This window comes from Salvia hispanica, chromosome 2 (assembly GCF_029641045.1).
Source record: "Salvia hispanica isolate PSC_SH4W2 chromosome 2, Shi_PSC_v1, whole genome shotgun sequence".
NCBI lineage: Eukaryota > Viridiplantae > Streptophyta > Magnoliopsida > Lamiales > Lamiaceae > Salvia > Salvia hispanica.
The window spans coordinates 27,517,415-27,540,900 of NC_142693.1; the positions used below are offsets into that span (position 1 = coordinate 27,517,415).

Below are 23,486 nucleotides of genomic sequence, written 5' to 3' on the forward strand. Positions count from 1 at the left end.
ATTTGTCAGCATGAAATGCATCTTCTTTTGCCAGCGTCTAATGTCCTGGCCAACAAACTTATCCAACTTCGCGAAACCTTTCGCTCCTTCCTTCATCGTTTCTTTGTTCGACATTTTTTATTTGATCTTTGTTAGGGAGATTCAATATATAGAACAGAAAACGGATATCTGAAAGTCGTGATAATCACTTTCAGATCAAATCAATTTCGGTGGTTCTACCAAACTTATTTGATCGGATAAAATTCAGAGAATTCAGAAAATTCATGTGTATTCGAGATTAAATGAACCAGAAGAATTGATCAGATTTTGAAGAAGACGAATCGGTGCAGCTGCTGACGAAACAGTGCATCCGTTGGGAATATTAACCGAAAATAACTTATTTTCAAAAGATTTCCGAAATTGCAAATTAGTCCTTTGACTTTCAGAAATTATATTTTCGGATGAATTTCTAATACAGCAACTTCGTTGGAAATAAAAAATTTCCAAGCTCGACTCCAGCCAGGGGCTCTGCCCCTGGGACCCCGCTACCCGGGGGCGCTGCCCCCGGACCCCGTTCATCTATTAAGGAGCTTCGCCCCTAACATCATAATGAATTCAAATAAGCGTGCACTCCGCACCTCCTTACTTAAATGATGTATCATTGTAACAATAACCGATCAATCAAGTTAATCTAATTACACCAAAATATCCAACGACAATATTGCACACACAATGTCAATACATACACATGGATAAATAAACTTACCAAACAGAAACAGCTTATGAAGAAAACACTATTGCCTCCTGGCTCGATTCCTGGCTATCATTCTAGCACGCCGTCTTCTCATCTCTCTGGCAATGAATATGCCTCAACAACTTCTTCTATTTTGCCGAAGTATTTCTCTCTGAATCTTCTGCAAAATAGAAGTAGCCACACAATGATCCCTACACCCACAACGTATCCAAGTGCAGCTGATACGTATTCCCACTCTATCTCCTTCTTCTCTTCCACGGCTTCATGTTCTCGTTTGTCGTTGTTATCGTTAGGACTGCAGATTGTATTGAGAGGGAAACCACATAGGCCTGGATTCCCTTCAAAGCAATCAGCTGTGAATGTTTGAACTGACGGCCATTTGGGATCATTCCGACCAGCTTATTGTATGCTAAGTTCAAGACTTCAAGGAATGTGATTTCTCCAAGCTCCTTCGGTATTGGCCCTGCTAGCTGGTTTGCAGAGAGGTCGAGTGATTCGAGAACCTTCAACTGGCCAAATGACTTTGGGATGCTTCCGTTGAGGGCATTGTGAGAGAGGTTGAGATGATGAAGTGAGGTTAGATTACCAATTGAATTTGGTATCTCTCCTTGGAAGTCATTGGAAGAGAAATCAATGCTACAGAAGTCTTTCCAAATACCATGAAGCTCTAAATTTACCCCTTTCATGTTTAATGCCATAACAAATCCTTGCCACATGTAGTAAAAGTCTGACGAAATGTACCACCAGTATTTTTCACCCTGTAGTGTCATTGCACTCCAACTAGAGAAGTTTAAAGATTCTAAACTTCCATTGAAATGATTTGAGGATATATCTAGAATTTGGAGAGAATCCCAATTGTTGTGACATCTCAGTTCCCCATGGAATCGGTTGGAGTTCAAGACAAGAACTTGCAACGTCGATGACAGCATGCATGGAAAAGTGTCTTCGATGTTGTTGTTTCCGACGTCCATGAACTCCAACAACCTGCAACTTTCTAAGGACCTTGGGATCCTCCCTTCTAATGTATTATTGTAAAGATTGAAATATTGCAGCTTACACTCCGTAGAAAAATTGTCTGGAATAATGCCGCTGAGGTTGTTCTGCCCCATCTGGAGCTCTCTAATGTTTTGAAGTAGGCAAGGGGGTATGCCTCCACTTAGTTTGTTTTTAGACAAGTCAAGAATATCGAGGCGTATGGCATTGCAGAGGGAGGTGGGAATTGATCCACTTAAACTGTTATTTGCAATAGACAAGTGCAAGAGATTAGAAGAAAGTGGAATGGGCAAGTGCAACTCACCCCTAAGCTGGTTAGACTGCAAGTTTAAGTCCCTAAGAGAAGCAGGCATATGGTAAGGCTTTTGCACATCTGTCAGACGATGAAATGAGAGGTCCAAATACTCAAGTTGTGTTCCCCAAATCCAACTAGGGATCCCCCCCGCCAATTGATTGTTTGTGAGATCCAACGTTTCCAAATTCAAATGTTTGATGAAATCAGGAAAATGGGACAAGTTACATGAAGCTAGTCTTAACCATTTTAGTTGGACACATCTGTAAGAACTTGAATTGGAATTGCCAACATCTACCGACAAGTTATTGTGAGATACACCAAAATGTGTAAGATTGGCAAGGTTTCGAATGATGTCCAATCGAAAAGTGCCATTAAATTGATTGTGGCCAAGTTCAAGTACCCGCAACGAAGGGAGACCAAAGAGAGAGTGGGGAATGTTACCATAGAATGAATTATGTCCCAAATCTAAATAAGAAAGATTGGAAAAGCCTTCACACAGTGTCGCAGAAATTGAACTCTTCAAACCGCAGTTAAAAAGTTCCAAGACGGTCAAACTTGGAAAATTGCCGAGCAAGTCCGGAGCTGCTACTGCTGAAAGATCATTATAACTAAGTCGAAGAATAGAAAGAGAATGGAGTTGTAGAAAGGAGCTAGACAAAGGGCCAGATAAATGACATTCAGACATGGTCAAAGCGGTGAGATTGGGTAAATATGAAGATATAATGTGGCTCCATTTTGTCCTTTCATAAGAGGAAGTGATATTGACATAATCAAGATAGAGCTCTCTAAGCCCTGTTAGATTTTGGACAAGTATCTCCAAATTTGGATGCTCAAGACTTATTGAATAGCTGGAGATATCGAGACTAATCAATTTGGCCAAGGACAAAATTTCAATAGGAACCTGTCCTTGAAAGAAAGAAAATGACAAATTCAAGTGTGTCAAATATGTCAGATTCTGAATACCTCTTGGAATAGGAATAGGGATGGGAGTATTGTAGTAGTAATTGTCGGCGAGGCTAAGCATCTCCAAATATTTAAATCTGAAGAGACTTGACGAATCCCGAATTCCACCATAAATGCCCTGGTCATCGAGCTGCAAACTAATGACGTATCCAAAAGCATCACATTCCACACCGGGCCACTTGCAACACTCAACACTTTCATTTCATCGCACCAGTTTTGTCGAACGAGAAGAATCGAAGATCAGCTCATCCTTGAGTTGAAGCAACAAGATTTCCTGATGACGGAGGCATTTGGTATTATTTGAATGAGTAGTGAAATGAAGGACGAAGTTAGTATGCAAAGGAGCAACAAGAAGTTTGAATGCATTGTCAAAGAAGATATTGATAATTCTTTTTTTTTGTTTGTACAAAGGATGATAGGTGAATGTGGGTTTAAATAGTTTACTTGGATATCTTTTTTAGGACCACCACCTAAATAAATAAAGACATCCATTTATAAATTCCATAATCATGGGAGTGATATGTGGGTTACAATTCTAAGTGGACTTGAGGTCCTTGAGTCCTAATCCAGGAATTCCACAAGCACGATTACATGTTTTAATTGATACAACGATAATTCAACATTATTATTTCCAGAAACGAGGTTATATACATGGAATATTTTTATATATTATTACTATTTTACTACTCCATATTGATAGCCTAAATGTTTAATAAAAAATTAATTTGTTATGAATAGGGAGCAAATTAGATTAAACCTTATAATTGTAACATATTTTACTATTTTAGTCGTATTTTATTTTGAATTGTTTCAAGTACTTAGAGTCATTTACTTTAAATAACATGGAACAAAGGGAGTATATATAAAGCAACAATTAAAATTAAAATTTAACTAAATTGTTATTATCAATCTGAGTGGAGTTTGGAGACTTTGAAACATTTGTGCCCACTAACCTTTTAGCTTAGTGATAATTTCAAAGTCTCTGTCTTTGAATATTGATTGTAGAGACAAAGTGATGTTACAATTTGTTCAATTTTCCACATGTTAGGCCAAGTACCAACATTCACTTCATGACCATATTAGATATGGTTTTGTTCTTCACAGGTAGATATATTTATAACTATAATCATCTCTTTCAAGCATTTCTTCAAAACAGGTTACGCCTTAAAACACCTACCTGAAAAAAACTTCAACGCATCCACGCCGGAGGTTCCAGTAATCATATTTGTGTTCTACCAAATATATTAAACCAAAATCATATGAGGATTTATATTTATTAGCTTTCAAATAGATTTTTATATACCAATAAATGTAAAAACTTACATGGATTCGACATCGACCCCTAATTCCCTCCAAGAGTCTTTTTACCAATCTCGAAATTTGTATACGTCTGCTCAATCAAAAAAACTGATATGCTCATTGTATCTGTAATTGTTCGAAGAAATGGTTGAGAAACAAAGTTTATAATTAATGAAGAGTACGTACAAAATCTACTTGAAGCCCACCAAATACAGCCCATATAGATCCATTACCATGCCCAGTAAAGGCCCAATTTATAGGTTTTTTGAATGGGCCGGGCCCAAGTAATTTTAAAAGCAGGCCATTTGACAACTTTGGGCCTCTCTACAAATATATGTTGAGTTTGATGGTTGAAAGGTGTTGAGGTCTTAATTTAAGTGTTTTCATTTTTTTTGTTTATGCATATTGTATTGGAAAGTGACATGCAATTGAAAGCTGGCCTAATTCATAGGTTCGTAATTGTGGAGAAGAGGTTGATTGTGTAATTTGTTGGTGTGGTGTGAACTTTGGTTTTAGCAATGTGTGTTTCTATTTGTGTTTCCATCGTTTGATTATGAATTTGGAGCTTTTACAAGACTAGATATATATGCTTCTTTGCAGTGCACGATAATAGTTATAACTAAATAAAATTCCATCGTTTGATTGTGTAATTGTGTTTTGTATTAGTATATCTTATTTTAATCATAGATCAATCAATTTGTTGGTGTATGTGTGAATTTGGAGATTTTACAAATTAAATAAATATAAAGTATAATCAATGCTAAAAATTCAGATAAATCATTGAATCACAAAATGGATGGCACGTGCATACGAGTATAGGGTAAAAACAGAAATGGAAATTATTGGTGCGTAAAAGTCGAATCATAAATGAGATTAATGTATTTGAGGTTCATGTTGATCAAAACATGCACAAATAGGGAGAGCTATTATTTTCATTTTTTTTTTGTTTTCTTTTCTATGAAAGTCTAAATATCAAATTGTTGTGTAAATAATATATGTAAATTATATTATTAAATAAGTATGCATTTGTATATTAATTGTCACACAATCTAATTAATTCAAGATCTGTGATTTTTTAATTCGGTCCCACCAACCTCGTCGTTGTGTATGACTCGTGATTTAAATACATAATCTACTAAAATGTTTTGCAATTATTATTTTACACATTAAATTGATTGGTTATGCGTATGGCAAATTATTAGTATCTGAACTTAATTTACATAATGAAAATTTTATTTTTCAATATATAGACTTATTTATCTATCTATTTAAAATGATCATTTTCTTAGATAGCACGAGATTCTAAATAAAGTTGTTAAATTAAAATCAAAAGTATAATATAATCTAATATTTTTATTGGAAGAGACAAGAAATAATTTTTTTGCTGAAAATAGATATAATTTTAGAACAAACTAAAAAAAAATATAAACATCAACCATACTTAAATAAGTATAATAAACTTAGTATATCTATTATCGTAGTAAAAGAGGTTAGTCTATCCAACAACTTTGATAAATTAGAAATTTTAGTATTTATTAACAAATTTAATAATTTGTTGTATCAATCATGATTTTGACTAATACCAAATTAGAGTCGGTTCAAATCATTAAGTTTATGCTTTCCCCCTTTACAATAATACATTTACCAATCTTCGTCGGCTCTTGCTTCCCTATATTATATTTATCTCTTCATCTGTATCTATCTTGTGATTATTTCCAAAAAATTTTGGGGTAACCATTACCGACTCATTCGATGTTGATGCCGATTTTTTTGACGTTGTCGATACTCCCTTATTCTTCCTCTAAACTTTTACCTCGCGGCTGTTAAATTTGTCTTGTTTTATCTTTCCCATCGTTGAAATCCTAACTCGCCATGGTATATAATAAAATTTGTTTCTTTCTAAATTTTTATAATTTCCATATAGTTTATTATGTATTAATATCGTCATTGTATATGATCAAATTGTTTCTTTTTTAATTCTTATAATTTCTATATATTATAGTCAATCTAATCAAACAAATTATAGAAAATAATTCTCGATTCAAAAGTTATGTTAATGTAATTTATAAAATGTCATTTCATAAAAGTTATTTTTGACATTTTCTCTCCTTCATGGAAACTGTCGATTAAATGAAAACAATGTCAACTCTTATAAAATGACAATCGTATTTAAAAAATAACTGAAAATGATTATAAGCTGCCAAAACTATTGAATTTTAGTCCAACTAATAAAGTATAATGGGAAACAAAGAACAATAAATTGAAAATTGCAATAAATTTTTCTTGCTTAAGTACAAAAGAGGATGATTCCTTCTCATCCCCAAATAGCTACTCATAAAAAAGACAAGAATGGAAGACTTTTCACGAATAATTTAACATTTATTGAATTGTAATCCAGGTAGGACAATGGAAACGGTACAATCACAATATATACTAACTTTCAAAATATTTATTCCTAATTTTTGAATAATTAAATTATTCTCTTTTAATTATAATAAAAACTAGTACATTAACACATCAACAGAACATCAACAGAAGTAATCAATAAAAAAAATAAGTTTTATTTTAAAAATTAAAGAATACTATAGTCACAAAATATTTTGTTTATTCATATGAATTTACAACCGTTATCTAAGTCGCGCGCTTAATAAACTATATGTCCGTAATAGCTTAAAATTCAAATAATACTATAAATCGTGCTATATGACAAAGACCGTGCTTTTCCTCACAAAAATCTGCAGCGGTTATCTTCAGTGTCCTTTAGTAAATTATGCCTCCATGCAATAAGTTGCGAGCTACGCAAAATGGATATACCATATCTTGGATATGGTATGTGAGATGTAATCAACCCAATAGTCAAACACGCTTAATATATAAAAGGAATTATATAGGGTTTCATAACATATCACGAGATCGGAATTTGCTAGTTGAAGAAGGTCATTGTCGACTTGCTGACGTCGTCTGCTGCCATTTAGGCTAAATAATGAAATCACACAACAGAGAATGGTCGAAATGGAGCAAAGAGATAAAATAGGGTTAGAGGCTTAATTATATAGTTTCCAATACCATAGACTATAGTGGAGTCGGTGACGATGCTGTTCTACCCGACCTAGGTCTATCCCAAATTCATACAAAACTCATTTGATACTCGTGAAAATGTCACATTTTCATTTAATTTTCCATAAATAAGATTGTATATTTATAAAAATGAAAACATTACTACGTACTTTATAATAGTGTTGCCTAAAATCTTGTGTTCATTTTGAGAAATCGGTCACATTCGATGGGAATGAGGCAGTAATAGATGATAAAGATGTAAATAAATAAATAAATAATAATAATAATAATAATAATAATAATAATAATAATAGTAATAATAATAATAATAATAATAATAATAATAATGCTTTTAAATTCAAGTTTGATACTCGTTATTCTCGAAGGAGGAGGGTGAGATACAGAATTGTTACAAAAGTAAGGGGAAATGCATAAATTTGAAACTTAATGACACTATATATATCAAACTCACACACTCCATTTCTCTTCTATCCTTCAACATTTCTTGCTTTGATATTGATTTCAGTGTCAAGCAAGTATCCTTACCACACACCACACTCTCTCATTTCTTGAGTTTCTTCCCCAATTTGGGTAAAAAATATCCCAAAAAAAACAATCCAAAACCCCTTTCTACATTTCATTTCTCCCTGAAAGCCATTCTCAAATCTTGCTCTCTTTTCCATTTAAAAACCCAACTCTTTTTTTTCCTGGTTTGTGCCTTTTAGTGCACATTTTTCTCGAGGGAGGAGGGTGAGATATAGAATTGTTACAAAGTACAAGGGGAAATACATAAATTTGAAACTGATGGAAACACTGTATATATAACATTTACAGTTAGTATCAGCTCATCTACACACACTCCATTTCTCTTCCATCCTTCAATTTTTCTTACTCTCTTTTCCATTAAAAAACCAAACATTTTTTTTCCTGTTTTGTGTGCATTTTTAGTGCACTTTTTTCATCAATTTAAGTGTTGAAAGGGGTTTCTTGCCACCAAATCGTGTGTGTTGTTTGTGGGTGTGGTGTAATTTTGTAAAAAATATAATCTTGGGGATGGAAACGGGGCAGGAGATTGTGGCGGCGGCTGCTGCGGTGGTGGCGGTGGGGGCTCCTCCGCTGACTTCTTTGGCGCCCGGGTTCAGGTTTCATCCAACGGACGAGGAGTTGGTGAGGTATTTTTTGAGGAGGAAAGTTTGTGGGATGCCTTTCAGGTTTGAAGCAATTAGTGAAATTGACGTCTACAAATCTGAGCCATGGGAGCTTGATGGTATGAAAAGATTCAATCTTTTTATATTTTTTTAAATAATTGTTGCAGATTCATGCTTTGTTTGATGTAAAGTTGCAGTCTTTTAAATAATTATTTTTTTAAATAATTATAGTTTTAGGTTGTTATGTTTTTCAAGTTTAGATGAAGGAATGATGTTGTGAATGAGTGTTGTTTATATGTATGAGTTTGAACTTGTGAATGAGGGTGTGTGTGTGTGCGCGTGCATGGTGCGTTACACACATTCGTCGATTTCTAACTAGCTTTTGTATCTTAATGATAATCTTGTTGTATTAGAAATGGGCCACTCACCCCTTAAAAGGCCTCATAAGGGGGAGGGTTATCCACACTTATATAGAAGAGATAGGATCATCACCAAGCCGATGTGGGACAAGATATTAGAATTTTAACACGCCCCCTCACGTGTGGGCCGGAATGACACATCGGACTTCCATCACGTGGGTAGGCAAGAGAAGAAATAAAGAGATAAACCATCATCGACTTGGGCCCTGCTCTGATACCATATTAGAAATGGGCCACTCACACCTTAAAAGGCCTCATAAGGGGGAGGGTTATCCACACTTATATAGAGAAGCTAGGATCATCACCAAGCCGATGTGGGACAATGATTTGGAGAATTTAACACGCCCCCTCACGTGTGGGCCGGAATGACACATCGGACTTCCATCACGTGGGTAGGCAAGAGAAGAAATAAAGAGATAAACCATCATCGACTTGGGCCCTGCTCTGATACCATATTAGAAATGGGCCACTCACCCCTTAAAAGGCCTCATAAGGGGGAGGGTTATCCACACTTATATAGAGAAGCTAGGATCATCACCAAGCCGATGTGGGACAATGATTTGGAGAATTTAACACGCCCCCTCACGTGTGGGCCAGAATGACACATCGGACTTCCATCACGTGGGTAGGCAAGAGAAGAAATAAAGAGATAAACCATCATCGACTTGGGCCCTGCTCTGATACCATATTAGAAGTCCGATGTGTCATTCCGGCCCACACGTGAGGGGGCGTGTTAAAATTCTAATATCTTGTCCCACATCGGCTTGGTGATGATCCTATCTCTTCTAATATCTTCTCTTGCCTACCCACGTGATGGAAGTCCGATGTGTCATTCCGGCCCACACGTGAGGGGGCGTGTTAAATTCTCCAAATCATTGTCCCACATCGGCTTGGTGATGATCCTAGCTTCTCTATATAAGTGTGGATAACCCTCCCCCTTATGAGGCCTTTTAAGGGGTGAGTGGCCCATTTCTAATATGTTGCCTAAATAGAGCATTCGGTGCTGAAGACGAGAGATCTAGAGTGGTACTTCTTTAGCCCTGTGGATAAGAAGTACGGCAGTGGATCCCGGCTCAATCGCACCACTGGGCAAGGGTACTGGAAGGCGACCGGGAAGGACCGCCCGGTGAAACATAAGAACGAGTCCATTGGAATGAAGAAAACGCTCATTTTCCACAGCGGACGCGCCCATGATGGAAAGCGGACTGATTGGGTGATGCACGAGTACCGGCTATGCGACACAGAACTGGGAAACGCCGGCGTTCTAGGGTGTGTATCGATTCCCAGTGATTTTGTGCTAACTTTTAAAATAATGAAATTCTTGTCTTTGTTTTGTTAATTTTAGGATGCATTTGTGCTCTGTAAAATCTTCCACAAGAGTGGCGTTGGACCACCTAATGAGGACCGATATGCCCCGTTTATCGAAGAGGAATGGGATGAGGACGCCCCGCTTGTGGTCCCCGCGGAAGATGAGGTGCGCGAAGATTGCACAAACACCGAACAGGTCTTGTGCATGTTTTGTTCATTTTGGTGCAAGACTTTCTTTTATGGTTTAGATTGTTCATTAATTGCATCGAAATTTATGTTTTCATGTAACGAAAATAGATAGAAATGAAAATTAGACGCGGTTAAAAGCACGTTTATCGTGTGAATTCGAGTTTTTTTAGCAGCATGAGATCTTGTAATTACTGTAATCCTAACAATCTCTCTCAAAATGTTTTGCAGGATGTGCAGCCTCTCGTAGCCCCGGCCGATACCCCCAGCGTCCCTCTCCAGCTGTCGAAGAGGGATCCTGCACCCGAACTGGAGCACCTCTCGCTGGACATCGGCAAGAGACCAAAGCGCGATGATCCAAACTGCAGCATCACCAACGGATCTGAGGACTCCACCTTGACAAGGATGATGACGAAAACCAACTCCCCGCCTGTAGAGATCCCCCTTCTAGAGACCCTAGGCGCGAAAGACAACCTCCCGGGCAGCACGACCACGTTTAACTCGGCGGAACTGGAAAAATCCCTCCCTCCCGGCTACCACAAGTTCATCAGCAACTTGGAGAAAGAGATCATCGACATCTCAATGGACAGGGAGAGGCTGAAGATTGAAGTGATGAGAGCGCAAGCGATGATCGACATTCTTCAATCTCGGGTTGAGGCCTTGACCAAGGAAAACGCAGAGCGTGAAAGACGTGAATAGGAGAAGGGCTACTGTCATGATTTAGGGCTTTAACAATATTTACTGTACGATTTTTTATCACTTTTATTTTCAGAATTTTTTGTTCTTTTCACTTTTTTGGTTTATTTATTTTTCTCATACTCATTTAAATTTTCTCTCGTTTCCATTTTTTTTCTCGATCTCTTATTTCATTTATGTATTTTCCTAAAATCTTATTTCTCATATTTCTCTCCCTTTAGGCCAACAGCTAGAATGAAACAGAGGGTGGTTAATTATGATCTACTGAGAAATCAAATAAGGCCAGCAACTTGAATTCAGTAAATGGTGGATGGGTATATTCTATAAAATGTGGATGATACTTGATAATATACTCAAAGCTAGTGCCGATATTTTAAACTTCAAATTAGATAATTTTCAAAAGTTAAAAAGTACTACTAGTAATTATCAGATTGATGGTGTTTACAAGTTAGCTACGATCTTTCAAGCTCTTCACGAGATAATGTTCACAAGGCATAGGTAGTTTGGTAATCCTCGACCATTCTCAAACTTAGTTTTAGTCTTTGAAACTGCTGACATTGTGATGCCAATAAGTCAGTTATGATATTTGAATTTAAAATTCTTGATGTCCGGAAGGGATCACCTCATACATTGCATACTGCATTTCCTAATACACCATTAAATAGTTGACAAATTGATCTTATTTTATGGTAAAAAAAAAATTACTTCTAAAAAATATATTTCTCTTTCCCAATACTCCTAATTTTAATCAAAATAGTTTTGTTATTTCATGTTCTTTCACTCTATTATATTTGATTGAAATAGTTACGTTAACTTTTATTTAAAAAATGTATTAGGTCAAATTTTATTTTCCTTCAAAATATTTATATAAATAATGTTAAATTTTTACGTATCCTATTCAGTAATCGCAATTGACGTTCCAATTCACGTCTTTTCAGCTAAAAAATGAATTTGGAAAGTGCATATCTTCTTGAATTATATATAGCTTCTGACATCACATCAGAGAACAAGTTTTTCGAAAGATCAAGATACTCGAGGCTATGAAGTTGAAAGAAAGAGTCCGGTACATGTCCCTCCAACTGATTACTACTCAAATCCATGGTAAAAACGCTTGAGAAGTTTACAATGGGAAATTCCTCAACTAGTCCAGTAAACAGGTTGTTGCTAAGACGAAGTTCCAACAATGAATAAGGAAGGTGAAACACAGAGGGAGGAATGACACAAGAGAATGAATTGAAACCGTAATTCAAATAAACAAGATTGGGAAAACCTCGAAAAAGGGTTTAAGAAAGTGAGCCTGTGAAGAAGTCAACATAAGTTAGCTTAGTTAGTGAAGCAAAGGTGGATGGAAGCGAACCGGTGAGCACAAAATTAGTTTTATACATGCCAACGGAAGTTAGTCTTAAACACAAAATTAGTTCTTCTCTACATATTTGAAAAGATTTCTCCTTTAATCACTGGTATATGCATATAGTAATAGTTAACAATTAATCTCCTTCCAACCTCTCTATACAAAATCTACACTGAGCTACTTGTTTTTTTTAATTGATATTTTGCGTCTTTAAGGCTATTATTCAATAATCATCCCAACGCTGATATTTCCGAAATGGAAATTGACTTCTTTGCACTTTTGTTTGTATGATATTTGATTGCATCACACTACTAATCTGCATGATTATTAGGTAGAAGTTGATTTTTTTGTAACATCGTGGAAAATTTTCTATCAGGATAATTAACATGAAAATAAAAGAACATATGAAATCAACATGCACTGCACTCATCTAGACCAAAACACACACACACACAGTACACATGCATAAACAAAAACAGTATACATACATAAACACACATGCATAAACTGCACTTATTTACACCAAAAAGAAACTGCTCTTAAAGAAAACTTTACTATCTCCTGGCTCGATTCCTGGCTACCATTCTTGTACGCCGTCTTCTCATGTCTCTGGCAATGAATATGCCTTCAACAACTTCTTCTATTTTGTCGAAATATTTCTCTCTGAATCTTCTGCAAAATAGAAGTAGCCACACAATGATCCCTACACCCACAACGTATCCAAGTGCAGCTGATACCTATTCCCACTCAATCTCCTTCTTCTCTTCCACGGCTTCATGTTCTCGCGGTGATAGCTCACTGTCATTGTCATCAGTATGACTGCAGCTTTTGTTGAGAGGGAAACCACAAAGCCCTGCATTTCCCTCAAAGTCATCATTTGTAAATGTTTGAAATTCAGGGCCATTTGGGATGACTCCGACCAACTTATTGTAGGACAGATTCAAGAATGAAAGGAATGTAATGCTTGCAAGCTCCACTGGTATCATCCCCGTTAGTTGGTTTCCAGAGAGGTCGAGTGATTCGAGATTCCTCAACTGACCAAATGAATTTGGTATGCTTCCGTTGAGGGCATTGAATGAGAAGTTGAGATGATGAAGCGAGGTAAGATCACCGATTGCATTTGGAATCTCTCCATGGAAATTATTGGAAGAGAAATCAATGCTACCAAAGTGTCGCCAAATGTTGTGGAGCTCTAAATTTAGCCCTTTCATGATTAATGTCACACTTGGTGAGCTCTGCACAGAGTTATAACGGAGCCATAGTTGTTCATCACTCTGTAGTATCCTATCCCTCCAGCTAGAGAAGTCCATTGATTCTAGACTTCCACTAAAATAGTTCGAAGATGTATCTATAACAGGGAATTCTGCCCAATTGTTGTGACATCTCACTCTTCCATTGGAGTGCAAAACAAGAACACGCAATGTCATTGACGATAGCATGCACTTATCTTTTATGCTGTTGCGCCTCAAATGTTCATCACTCTGCAGCACCATAGCCCTCCAACTAGAGAAGTTTATTGATTTTAGACTTCCACTGAAATAATTCGAAGATATATCTAGAACTTGGAGATCTGGCCAGTTGTGGTGACATCTCACTTCCCCGTAGAATCTGTTGGAGTGTAAAACAAGCACGAGCAACCTCGATGGTAACATGCAAGGGAAGCTGTCATTGATGTTGTTGTTCCCGACATCCAAGAACTTCAACGACCTACAACTTTTGAGGGACTTCGGGATCTTCCCATCTAAATTATTATTGTTAAGCTCCTAATATTGTAGCCTACAATCCTTGGAGAAAATATCTGGAATGCTACCACTGATGTTGTTTCGACTGAGATCAAGCCCCCTAACGTTTTCAAGTACGCAAGGGGGTATCCTCCCACTTAATTTATTTCCAGACAAGTCAAGAGAGTCGAGGTGTTTGGCATTGCATAGAGAGGTTGCAATTGATCCACTTAAACTGTTATTAGCAAGAGACAAGTACCATAGTTGAGATTCAAGTGGAAGGGGAAGCCGCACCTCGCCTCTAAACCGGTTAGAATGCAAGTCTAGGAACTGAAGAGAAGTGGGGATATGGTAAGGCTTTTGGAGATCTGTCAGAAGATTATGTGAGAAGTTTAGAAACATAAGTTGTTTTCCCCAAATCCAGCTAGGTATTTCCCCCGCGATCCGATTGTCTGGAAGCTCCAATCCTTCCATATCCAAATGTCTGATGAAATCAGGAAAATGGGACAAGTTGCATGAAGCTAGGTATAAAACTTTTAATTGGAGACATCCGTATGAACTTGAATTGACGTTGCCAACATCTACCGACAAGCGATTTTGAGATAGAGCAAGGAATGTGAGATTGGCAAGGTTTCGAAGGTTGTCTAGTTGAAAAGTGCCATTAAATTTATTGCTTCTAAGATCAAGTTCCAACAATGAAGGGAGAGCAAATAGAGAATGGGGAACATTTCCAGAGAATGAGTTAAATCCCAAATCTAAATAAACAAGATTGGAAAGACCTTCAAATAGCTTAGAAGAAAGTGAGCCTGTCAAGAAGTTACTCGTCAAATCGACATGAATCAGCTTGGTCAGGTTAGAAAAGCTGGATGGTATAGAGCCCTTTAAACTACATCTAGCAAGACTTAAGGTGGTAAGATTTAGAAAACTGGTGAACAAGTCCGGAACTGCTACTGTTGAAAGCTTGGTGAAATCTAGTTGAAGAATCGAGAGGGAATGAAGTTGCCAAAACGACCTTGCTAAAGGGCCAAAGAGAAAACAAGAAGAGAAACTTAAAGAGGTGAGGTTGGGTAAATATGATGATACAATATGGCTCCATTTTCTCCTTTCGTCGAAGGAAGTGATATTGACACCGTCAAGATAGAGCTCTCTAAGCTCCGTTAGATTTCGGACAAGCATCTCCAAATTCGGGTGCTCAAGACTTAAAATATTGGCATACTCATTGGAGATATCGAGACTAGCCAATCTCGTAAAGGATGAAATTTCAAAAGGAACCTGTCCACCAAAACCAGTATTTGACAAATTCAAGTGTGTCAAATAAGTAAGATTTCCAATACCTTTTGGAATGGGATGAGTGTAGTTGAAGTCAGGCGAGGTTAAGCTTTAGCAGATATTTAAATTTGAAGAGACTCGACGAATCCCCAATTCCGCCATAAATGGCCTCATCATCGAGCTCCAAACTAATGACATAACCAGATGCATCACATACCACACCGTGCCACTTACAGCACTCGCCACTTTCATTCCATCGTACCAATTTTGTCGAATGAGAAGAATTGAAGATCAACTCATCCTTGAGCTGAAACAACAAGATGTCCTGATGACGAAGGCATCTGCTAGTATATGAATGAGTAGTCATAATGAAAGACGAAGTTAGTATATAAGTGAGCAACAAGAAGTTTGGAAGCATTGTGAAAAAGGATATTGATAAGTTTTTTGCTTACAAATTAAGATAGGTGTATGGAGCTTTAAATAGACAATCACAGCTTACTTGGAGGGGTTTAGACGAATTAGTACTCTCTCCGTCCCGTAATTTAGGTGTTTTTCGGATGCGAGATTTAAGAAAGTCGTGTTCAAGGATGTAAGTGGAAACCGTGTAGAGTATAAAAGTGAAGAGAATATAAAGCAATACAGTTGATAATTGAATAGAGTAAAGTATGAGAGCATATAAAATAAAAGATATTAAATGTGTATTTCTGCATAGAGAAAAATAACTCAACTGCAATTAAATGACCAGTAAATGGATACAACTCAATTATGGTTGGATTGAGAGAATAATAAGTTCTTTTTGTAGCTCAATCAATTACTCATATTCTAAAGATGAATGATATATTACACACATATATAAATAATAAAGAAAATCCACATTTTTGTAAATTCAAGCCTATATGATTTGGATTTGAAGAAAATAATAGAACTCATGTGTGGCTTTAATCAAAACTTGACCGAGTTGAATTGTGGTCCTTGTATGTCCAAACCAAAAAACATTGTGGTCCTTGTATGTCCAAACCAAAAAATTTCTTCGTATCCTTGTCATTAGCATAGTTGGAATCCACAAAACCAGTTAGTAAAACACCATCATCATATTTAGAGTAACACAACCCATACTTGGCAGCGTGCTTAAGATATCTTAGAAGCCACTTTAAGGCCTCCCAATGAACAGAACCAGGATTAGCCATATATCTACTAAGGCAAGGCAAGACACAGCATAGGCAATATCAGGCCTAGTGCTGACCATTCAGTACATTACTGATCCAATAGCATTGGCATAGGGAACTTTCTTCATGGCATCAATATCAAACTGAGGCAATATCAGGCCTAGTGCTGACCATTAAGTACATTTTATTGCTACACTAGCCCCGTACAACTGAGACTCATTTTATTTTAAACACGAGAAATACCCGCAAGTGTACGGGGCTAGTGTAGCAATAAACAAGTATGAGTATCGTATCCACGAAGACAAATTGTGTAGCTCAAGTACCACGAACCGATTTTGACTACTATCTAGAAAATCCGGAAGAGTTGGTTTTGATTTTGAAAAACAATTGAACATAAACAAGACAAAAGCATGCAACAAAAGACGAGTTTCAAGTAAGAGAACGAGATAGAGTTTTGGATCCAACTACAACGAACACTGATAAACTCGTAGTTTAGCAAGTGTTTTGGATGGTTTACATTGCTTAATTGAGTATATTGTAGCACATTACTTGAGTTTTCATCCATGATCCCTTAGTTAGAGTGCTCTGATAAGTTTGTCGAGTATTTGTAGTCAAAACAGGTGGAAACGGACGAAATGACAGCCAAAAGATCAAGCCGGGTGTTTTGCCACCCAGGCCGGGCGAATTCTCTGTCCCCGGGCGTTTTCCCCTCTGAAATCGCCCGGGCCGTGCATTTTGCCTCTCAGACCGGGCGAATCCACTGTCCCCGGGCGTTTTTCCCTCTGAAAATGCCCGGGCCGGGCGTTTTGCGCAACTTCGCGCTTAAGAAGAACGCCCGACCGGGCGTTTTGTTGCTTAGAAATCGCCCGGCCGGGCGATTTGCTCGTCTGCAGCTGAATTTCTATTTTTTCGCCCCGGGTATAAATAGGACCTAGGGTTCGACTCCAGAATATATTCCACACGCCCCAGAAGCAGTTTCCACCTTTTGAGAGCTGATTGAAGCGTCAAAGAGTCCGATTCATCAACAAGTTTGAAGACGAAGACGATTTGCCCATTCAATTCACCCTTGGGAGTATCTTTATTAGTTTACTATGTTCAACTCTCTTTCTATGGATTTCTCTTGTGAATTTGCTTTGGATATGAGTAGCTAAATCATTTGTAGAGTTTTGGTGAAGACTACAATGAATGCTTTGGATTAATTCAAGGACTTTTGATTACCTTTGCTCTTGTGATTTCTTTGTTTCTTCCTTGTGCCTTTTTAATTCAATTGCTTAGCTACCAATTGGGTTTGTTGTCCTAGTTTAAGTAATCGAGAGATACCTAATTAGGATTGTTAAAAGAAAGAACAACACCTAGATAATTTGCATTCGAGAGAAGGAATTCTAGAGTGAGGGCTTGAGCCGTTTGTTTTAAGGAGTTATTTGTGACATATTAGAAGGAGACTTCAATATTAATAATTAATCAATTGGTTAAGTGCACTTGAGAGAGGGCTTAGCCTAGACTTGCGGCTTTCCTAGTAATCCTAGAGACTTCAATTGGGTAATCGAAGTTGTTGAGTTATTCACATCGTGTTCGTTGTAGTTGGATCCAAGACTCTATCTCGTTCTATTATTTGAAACTCGTCTTTTATCGCTTACTTTTGTCTTGTTTATGTTCATTTGTTTTTCAAAAATCAAAACCTACTCTTCCGGATTTTCTAGATAGTAGTCAAAATTGGTTCGTGGTACTTAAGCTGCACAATTTGTCTTCGTGGATACGATACTCATACTTGTTTATTGCTACACTAGCCCGTACACTTGTGGGTATTTCTCGTGTTTAAAATAAATCAAGTCAAGTTTTTGGCGCCGTTGCCGGGGACAATTTGTGTTTTTAGCTTAATATCGTGGTAAAGATAGAGATTACTACTCTAGATTTTATTGCTTTAATTTTTATTTTTATTTTCTTTGAGCTCTTAGATTTGTGTTGTCTTTTTCAGGTTGTATGCACACACGCTCTAAGGGATTACCTTTAGAGCCTATTGATCTTGAGATCGAAGCATCCAACAGAAGGAGAAACGCTTTGAAGAGGCTAAACCAGCGGATCCGAGTTTCTTCTCCGGTCCAGAGACGGTCACCTTCACCAGTTCAAGAACCACCGTCACCTTCTCTATCACCAGTTCACTCTCCTGTCCAGTTTGAACCACATCCTCCTTTTCTGATGGACGGAGGAAACGGGGGGAACAACAGGAATAACAATCCACCACCTCCTCTAACGAATGCTCAACTTCAAGAGCAACTCGCAGCATTGCAGAGGCGGTTAGATCAAGGGCAGAATGGGATACCAGTGCAGAATATGTTTGCCTATAATGGGGTGTCCTATCCAACAATCGTCAGCAACAACGTGGAAGCTAACAACTTTGAGCTCAGGAGGGGGCTCCTTCAGATGGTAGAGAACAATGTTTTTAGAGGCCGATCCACGGAGGATCCTAACAAACACATCACCAGATGAGCAGATCAGATTGAGGGCATTTCCTTTCTCTGTAGAGGATGATGCCCGGGATTGGCCGGACAGTTTGGAGCCCAACTCCATCCGTACGTGGGATGCATTGGTGGCCAAATTCTTAGCAAAATACTACCCTCCGAGTGAAGCATTGAATAGGCAATCAGCGATCCTAGCATTTGAGATGACCCCTCAAGAGAGTATCCGAGCAGCTTGGGAAAGGTTCAAGAGCCTTTTGAAGCGGTGTCCTAATCATGGTTTAAATCCAACCCATCAAGTCCTCGCATTCTACAAGGGGTGCTTGCCTGAGGCAAAGAGCGAGCTAAACTGGAGCGCAGGAGGATCACTGATAAAGATTGATGAGGCGGCAGCGATGGAGGTGATCGAGAGAGTTGCCTCGAATGATGGCACGTGGACTAATGAGAGGAGCAAGGTGCATAGAATAGCTTCTGCCACAGAAGTCAGTCCCGATAGCAGCTTGGCCAATCAATTGGAGCTCATCCATAGGAAGCTGGATCTCATGGGAGTGGGATCATCGGTGCAAGATAACCTAGAAAGTGTAGAAGATGTCAACTACATACACCAAGGGGGCAACAGATACTATAACAACTTCCGCCCCAATCAAGGGGGTGGAGGTTTCAACCATTTTGGGAGTAAGCCACACCCCAATCTCTCCTATGGGAACACCGACAATGTCTTGCAGCCACCTCCGGGGTTTACAGTGTCACAAGGAATAATCAAGGAGCCGCAGAAGAGGAGTTCAGAGGACATACTGAATGCCTTCATGACCCAATCTCAGAAGAATATGGAGCATTCAAACAAGAGGCTCGAGAAGGTAGAGAATGATGTGCACAACATGGCGACACATATGAAGAACTTAGAGGTACAGATGAGTCAGATCGCTCAGTCTGTGAGCGGCCAGCATAAGCCAGGGCAATTCCCAGACAGCCAACGATAAATCCCAAGGATTGCAAGGCGATTCATTTGAGAAGTGGGACGAGTTATGAGGGTCCTTCCATACCAGTGACTCCATCAAAACCTGCAGCTGAGACCGAGAAGGAAGTAGTGACTGAAGCAGAAGAGGAGGGACTCGAGACATCATCTCCTGCAGTTCACCCTGAAGTGAGCACACTAGTCAAGCCAGCAGAGGTTAGAGTACCATTCCCCCAAATGCTGCAAAGGAAGAAGAAGAATGATCAGTTCGCTAAATTTTGGGAGATCTTCAAGAAGGTGCAGATTAACATCCCGCTGATTGAGGCACTGCAGCAGATGCCAGGATATGTCAAGTTTCTCAAGGAAGCTGTCGCCAAAAAGAAGAAGTGGGAGCATCATGAGACCGTCAACTTGACGGAAAACTGTAGTGCGATCTTGCAAAGGAAGCTTCCAGCCAAGATGGAGGATCCGGGAAGCTTTACTATTGAGTGTACCATTGGAGACTACTTTGTGGAGAATGCCTTATGCGACCTTGGGGCGAGCATTAACCTCATGCCTTTGTCTTTCTATAACAAGATGAAGATTGGCCAGATGAAGCCCACATCTATCACATTGCAGATGGCTGACAGATCGGTGTCCCGTCCAGTGGGTGTAGTGGATGACATATTGGTGAGAGTGAATGAGTTCGTCTTCCCAGCTGACTTCGTGATATTGGACATGGAGGAAGACAAGAAGGTGCCCCTCATTTTAGGAAGACCTTTCCTAGCCACAGGGAAGGCCCTGATCGATGTTGACAATGGAGAGCTTACTTTTCGCTTCAATGGCGAGAGCGTGACTTTCTCCATCTATGAAGCCTTGGAGAGGCACGATGTGGAACCAGGAGGAAGCCTGCAGCATTGCAATGTAGTGACTATAGTGGATGATTGTGTCAGAAAGATGGCCTACACCAACGCACCAGAAGATCAACTAGAGGGGTGTATCGTTAACTCTATTCATTCTTCTCATCTTATTGATATGATGGAGGCTAATCATGAGCTTATTGAGTTTGTAGGTGCTCTGGATTCAGGGAAGGAGATCCCGAGATCATACCGTCAACAATTCCTACCTCTTAGGAATGAAGAAGAAGACGACAAGGATGAGGAAAAGAGTAAAAAAGTGGAGCTGAAGCCTCTTCCATCACATTTGCAGTATGCATTCCTAGGAGAAGATGACACCCTACCGGTAATTGTATCATCATCTCTTTCTGCTTCTGAATTAGATAAATTGTTGAGAGTTCTTAGGAAATTTAAGGGAGCAATAGGGTGGTCAATCTCAGACTTGAAGGGAATAAGCCCATCTCTGTGTATGCATAGGATCCATTTAGAAAATTACCATAAGCCTAAGGCCCAAAACCAAAGGCGACTTAATCCTATTATGCAAAATGTGGTAAGGAAGGAGGTGATAAAATTGTTAGATGCCGGCATCATATATGCCATCTCTGATAGTGAATGGGTGAGCCCCACCCAAGTGGTAGCAAAGAAAGGGGGTACTACTGTAGTGAAGGGGGAGAATGACGAGTTGATAGCCACTAGGACGGTCACTGGGTGGAAGAAGAAAAACGCCCGGCTGGGCGTTTCCAGCACTAAAAACGCCCGGCCCCAGAGAAAATGCCCGGGTTGTCTTCAAAACGCCCGGGCAGTTCGCCCGGGCGGGCGTTTCTCGCGCTATATATGGCGGCGCAGGTAAGGGCTTCCAAACCCTAATTTCCATCTTTCTCTCTCGAATTTCCAGCCAAAAACTCCCTCCTCCCTCCAATTTCTCCCACAATCATCACTCTAGCACACATCCCATCCATTCTACCCTCCTAATTCAAGATCTAAACCAAGCAATTGGTGGTTTTTACTCAAGAACAAGGACCAAAAGTACAAAGGTACGAATTTCCTTCTTTTCGTCTTGATTTCACTTGACATTGTGAGGGGTATTGTTGGTTGTTGCTTGGGCTAGCTTAATTTTCGAATTTTTGAGGAATTTAGTGCTAATTGCTAGTTCAAAGAGGATTTGGTGTGAATGGCTATTTTGAGCTTGAAATTAATTGATTTATCTCATGGGTTTGTGCTATTATGTCTTGAATTCTAGCATGCTTTCTGTTGTGATAAGTTTTGGGTGGTGATTTGCTAGTGTGAATGTCATCTTGGTGTGAATGGTTTTGTCTTGAGCATGAATTTGGGTTTTCCACATGGATTGAAGTGTTAAAGGGATTGAGTCTATCTCCCAATTATGATTACTTATGGAATTGTTGAGTATGGTGTAGAATGTGGGGTGTATGCTTATCTTGATTTTGGTTTCATGATGTTAGGACTTGAGTCTATCGTCCTATATGGTCGGTTGTTTACACGAATTGCATGACTTGCTTTGAGAAACATATAGGAATCGAGTCTATCTTCCTAAATGTTAGTGATATATGTGCAACACTTTGGCTTGAATGAAGTTTGGGGGAGTTGGGTGTCTTGTGGATATATATGTGGTTTTTGTAGAACGGATCTAATACTTCCAATTTTTAGGTACCACTTGCATCTTCATGGCTCCCGGTCCCAGTCCCACCGGTGTCAACCTCACCTCCGACCAGAAGAAGACGTGGAAAGCTCTCGCCACGCTGCCTTACCAAGTAGCTAGGCTCCCATGCCTCTTTACACTTCGCCAGCTCGGTATCGACCAATCCTTCTTGGAGTTGTGTGAGGTCGGACAGCTTTCGGGCTTGCTTCTCGCACAGGGCCGTCCATCATACCATCGACTCACCCTGGAGTTCCTTTCGACGCTGATAGTGAACAAGACTCGCCATGCAATCGAGTCCATCACGTTTCAGCTGCGGAATACGGTGCATGATATGCCATTAGCGCAGTTTAATGAGATATTTGGAATCACGGGGGTAGTATCCAAGATGCCCTATGAGTTCAGCCATAATACAGACAAGTTCTGGCAGGAGATCACGGGTGAAAGGAAATTTTCTGCCAACAGGGCAGAGAGCTCTTCCATCCGGAACCCTGTCTTACGCATCCTCCAGAAGGCATGCGTCTGCTTTCCCTTTGCACGAGTGGAGCATGGGAGCGTCACTAGAGACGAGCTGTTTTTGTTGTGGCAGATATTGTATAGACAACCAGCTCTGAACCTGGGCCACTTCATGATTAAACATCTAGAACGGGCCGCGAAGAAGAAGAATGGGACGCTATGTGTTGGTGCGGTGGTAGCCGCCATTGCCCTCCATCTGGAGGTCCCACTGAATGGCATGATAGCCGATGTGGGTGAGTCGCCGAGCCCGGTGTTGGACGTCACGTTCTTGAAAAGAACGACTGTGATAGCCTCGGACAAACATGGTCAAATTTATTTAAAGCAGAAGGGCGGAGACCACTTCCCTCTCCCCAACTCCAACACCACTTATGTCCACGGGGCGGAGCAAAGGGAGAACTGGTTGATGAACAGTCTGGCTCACCGCCA

General features: G+C 39.2%; 1 protein-coding gene and 3 pseudogenes across 1 annotated transcript; 2 read left to right on the top strand and 2 right to left on the bottom strand.

Annotated features, from left to right (window-relative positions):
• Positions 1 to 692: 692 nt before the first annotated feature.
• Positions 693 to 4,404, bottom strand: LOC148932015 (receptor like protein 24-like; annotated as a pseudogene).
• Positions 4,405 to 8,393: 3,989 nt separating this feature from the next.
• On the top strand, positions 8,394 to 11,135 carry LOC148932016 (NAC domain-containing protein 82-like). Its single transcript, XM_089066222.1, has 4 exons — positions 8,394 to 8,607; positions 9,900 to 10,180; positions 10,253 to 10,411; positions 10,633 to 11,135. The coding sequence occupies exons 1-4, from the start codon at positions 8,394 to 8,396 to the stop codon at positions 11,098 to 11,100; spliced, it is 1,122 nt and encodes a 373-aa protein (XP_088922348.1). The 3' UTR covers positions 11,101 to 11,135.
• A 1,779-nt stretch (positions 11,136 to 12,914) lies between these two features.
• Positions 12,915 to 16,625, bottom strand: LOC148932017 (receptor-like protein 54; annotated as a pseudogene).
• Positions 16,626 to 18,584: 1,959 nt separating this feature from the next.
• Positions 18,585 to 21,740, top strand: LOC148932018 (uncharacterized; annotated as a pseudogene).
• Positions 21,741 to 23,486: the final 1,746 nt, after the last annotated feature.

Bases quoted from the DNA above. Each gene is read 5' to 3' on its own strand.
- LOC148932016 (XM_089066222.1), top strand. From the start codon at position 8,394: ATGGAAACGGGGCAGGAGATTGTGGCGGCGGCTGCTGCGGTGGTGGCG. The intron at 8,608-9,899 runs GTATGAAAAGAT...TTGCCTAAATAG, and splicing joins TGAGCCATGGGAGCTTGATG to AGCATTCGGTGCTGAAGACG. The intron at 10,412-10,632 runs GTCTTGTGCATG...AATGTTTTGCAG, and splicing joins ATTGCACAAACACCGAACAG to GATGTGCAGCCTCTCGTAGC.